The sequence below is a fragment of the Magnolia sinica genome, chromosome 2 (assembly GCF_029962835.1).
Source record: "Magnolia sinica isolate HGM2019 chromosome 2, MsV1, whole genome shotgun sequence".
NCBI classification, from domain to species: domain Eukaryota; kingdom Viridiplantae; phylum Streptophyta; class Magnoliopsida; order Magnoliales; family Magnoliaceae; genus Magnolia; species Magnolia sinica.
Genome location: NC_080574.1, coordinates 91,517,026 through 91,520,167, shown reverse-complemented (window position 1 = coordinate 91,520,167; position 3,142 = coordinate 91,517,026). Strand labels below are relative to the sequence as shown.

Below are 3,142 nucleotides of genomic sequence, written 5' to 3'. Positions count from 1 at the left end.
TTATATTTCTGTGTTTACAGTTTTTAAATTTATTTTGAGGAAGATTTTTAAAAGCATAGAGAGAAAAAGTCTAAATATGAAAAATCTCACGAGATATTCTCATCCTGAGAATTTGCCGAGAACGTGATTTGTCACTAAGGAAGAAACTATTGTTCTTCACTCAACACACAAGTTGGTCCACCAACATGAACTGGACCATGGGGACCACAAAACGAACGAACCAGATTCTCACACAAGTGCAAAGATTGCACGTGTGGGGAGCTTGTATTTGGGGTTGCGCGTGGGAGCTTGCATGAACAATCCTCAGAAAGAAATAGAATAAATTAATAAAACATAGCAAATAATAGAGAAGGAAAAAAAATGTGGTTGTTGAAATTTTCTCTATAAAAAGGAATCGACAGGAGAGATATCGAAGTTGTAGCGAAAGACAGAACGGATCGATTTTTTAAAGATCCGTTTGAGTTCTAGGAGGTTATTATTATTATTTTTTTTCTTTTGTACATTTCATCCCAATACCGAAAGTCCGTTTCTCATAGTAGTATAGTTTGAATTGTATGTGTAGTTATATCTTCTTCTTAGTCTGCTTCTCATTTTCAATTTTCTTGAATATAGTTTCTCTACAAAGAATCCAATTTCACGGATTCTCACGATTCAGGGATCATATTATTCATAATCATCCACATCGCTCCTCGCTGTTTTTCCCTTTTTTCATTTTTTTTTTTTTTTCTCCTCCTCGTTGTCCGATTCGAAGTTTTCGGCCTCCCCAGTATTTCTAAGGTCTGAGTTTCATTCTTTTAAGTTGGTTTTCTTATATTTTCCGATGGAGGCGCTTCTCTTGCCGGACCAATCCATTTCTACATACAACCGGATTGGAAATCGGTATAAGAATGTGAATAATATCAGTTCCCGCAGTCCTGGATTGGGTCCTGGAAATAGCAATCCAGCATACCTTCTCAACAACATCAATGGAAGTCTTTTCAGACTCCCATCTTCTCTTTCTTCTACTTTCTCTTCTTTTCATTCGCTCCAACCTCCTCTCCTTCCTCTCCCTTTGGCAAAAAGTCCTTCTCTCCCTTCAAGAAACCAAGGCCTTTCCTGTCCTTCAACGAAGCATTGGAAAATCAACAAAACCAAAGATCAAGAACTTGCACCCAAGAAAGCAAAACCAACCCCTAAGAAGGATTCTTCTCGGTCAGCAATGAAGTCATTCATGATCGCATCAACCAATCGTATAGGGCCCGACCCAAGTGATCTTCCGAAGCAAGCACCAAAGGTTCTAAAATCTACTTCTCTGAAAGTCCAATCACTTGATAGGTTGGATTATTCGGGTTTGATTTTCTCCCTTGCTCCCCCTCCCAGCAGTCTCCCGCTGCCAAAATTTTTTCTAAGGCCAAAAACCGGGTGCAATGCAGAAGCTGAAGGAATCGATGCTGGTGCAACCGATGACCTTAGACGTCTACTTCGTCTCCCATAACATGTACTGATGGGATGGATCCTCATGGCTTTTCCCTCGTTAATCAGTTTTCGCAAGTGATGATGGTTTGGGTTTGTATGATGGAGAAGGTGGTGAAAGACTGTTTAGTTAGATAATGGTGTGGGTGCAACTAATAACCTTTTGATTCTCGCCTTCGTCTCCAACGAATCTTTTTCAAAAATGGCTTCCAATTTGTCGTTCATCCGTCTACTTGATCTTTTTTCTATTAGGTGATAATGATGGTTTTGTTGTGCAGTGAAAGGATGATGTGAAGAAGATACAGATGTTGCGAAATGTTGTGTAGGTAGGCTTGTCGTGATCACCTTGTATTTTTTCAGAGAGGTGGAAAAAAAAAAAAAACTATATTTCTATTTTTTTAGAGAGTTGAAATATTGTCATGAAATATTATTATTAGTGTTAATGTATTTGTCTATTAGGTTTGAATGGTCCAATGTTTTTTTTTCCCTTCTATTTAGATGATGAGAGTGAAGGTTAGGCTGTTTTGTATTGGTGTGTGTAGCTTGGTAATTGTTGCAATAAAGTGTTTTTAATGATCATCTTTAAGGGCTGTTTGGGTTTCCCTATTGCAATGTGAAATATGTGTAAATAGATAATAATTATTTACTCTTGTAATTATACATTGATGCTTAGATTTGACTGCAACGATAATTTTGCTACCTAACCCACAAATGACCGCAATAAAAAATGATAACTTTGATGTGATTTATTACCTATAATTCCTTTTAAACAAACAGCTAGAAATAATAATGATAATTCAGTTATATATATATATATATATATATATATATATATATAAAATTCAGTTATTTTACATTTCTTAGAAAATTGAAAAACAAAATGGCATTCACATGAATTTCCTGCGACGAGAAACTAGGTGGAGCCGAACGTGATGTTTGCAGAAAATCCACCATCTATTCGTTTTTCCGTACCAAGAAATATTAGATAAAAATGATGTAAATACAAAACTCAAGTAGCCACACGACAGGAAAAGAGGGGAGGTGAATGCCTACCATTGAAACCTAGCTTCTTGTAGTCTGCTTAATGTTAAAGTGACATCCATACCGTTCATAAGATCATTCCTACTTGGATGAACTGAAGACACGAAATAATCTATCCAAAACTTCTGCGACCCCAAATGTTTCAACCGTGGAAGTTCAATCCTCTCCCTTGCATAACACTTGAGTTTTGGATTTGTGTTATTTTTGAGCCCATGTTCAATCATGGTCTATAAAATGGAATGACAGGCTGGATTTTCCACAAAACATCACGGTGGGCTCCACACTAGTATCTATAAGTGTAGTGTATTACACGAAAACCACATTACCCAAAGCTTGTTGTAGCTTACCACAATGTCCATGTGACATCCACTTCGTCCGTCAGTTTTACCAACTCACAATTAGGATGGGAGACCAAAGACCAAATTTTGGATAGACTCAAAACATTATTGGACAATAACACCCATCGTTGAAACCTTCACGGGCTGTCATAATATCTATGTGACATCTATTCCATCTGTTAGTTTCTCGGAAGCGGATTGGCTGGTGTACCACACAGCAGCTATATATCTGCTGTAGGTACGTGTCTGTCGTGTGAAGACGAGCACTCGCCCCTCGAGCTCCGAGTTGTACGAACGGTTCAAAGGATATC

The 3,142-nt window shown here is 37.7% G+C and overlaps 1 protein-coding gene across 1 annotated transcript; it reads left to right on the top strand.

Annotated features, from left to right (window-relative positions):
- The first annotated feature begins 407 nt into the window (after positions 1-407).
- LOC131237265 (uncharacterized) lies at positions 408-2,031 on the top strand. The gene has a single exon (XM_058234956.1). The coding sequence runs from the start codon at positions 821-823 to the stop codon at positions 1,472-1,474; it is 654 nt and encodes a 217-aa protein (XP_058090939.1). The 5' UTR covers positions 408-820; the 3' UTR covers positions 1,475-2,031.
- The last annotated feature ends 1,111 nt before the right edge of the window (positions 2,032-3,142 follow it).

Coding starts and splice junctions, on each gene's coding strand:
- LOC131237265 (XM_058234956.1), top strand. CDS start 821: ATGGAGGCGCTTCTCTTGCCGGACCAATCCATTTCTACATACAACCGG.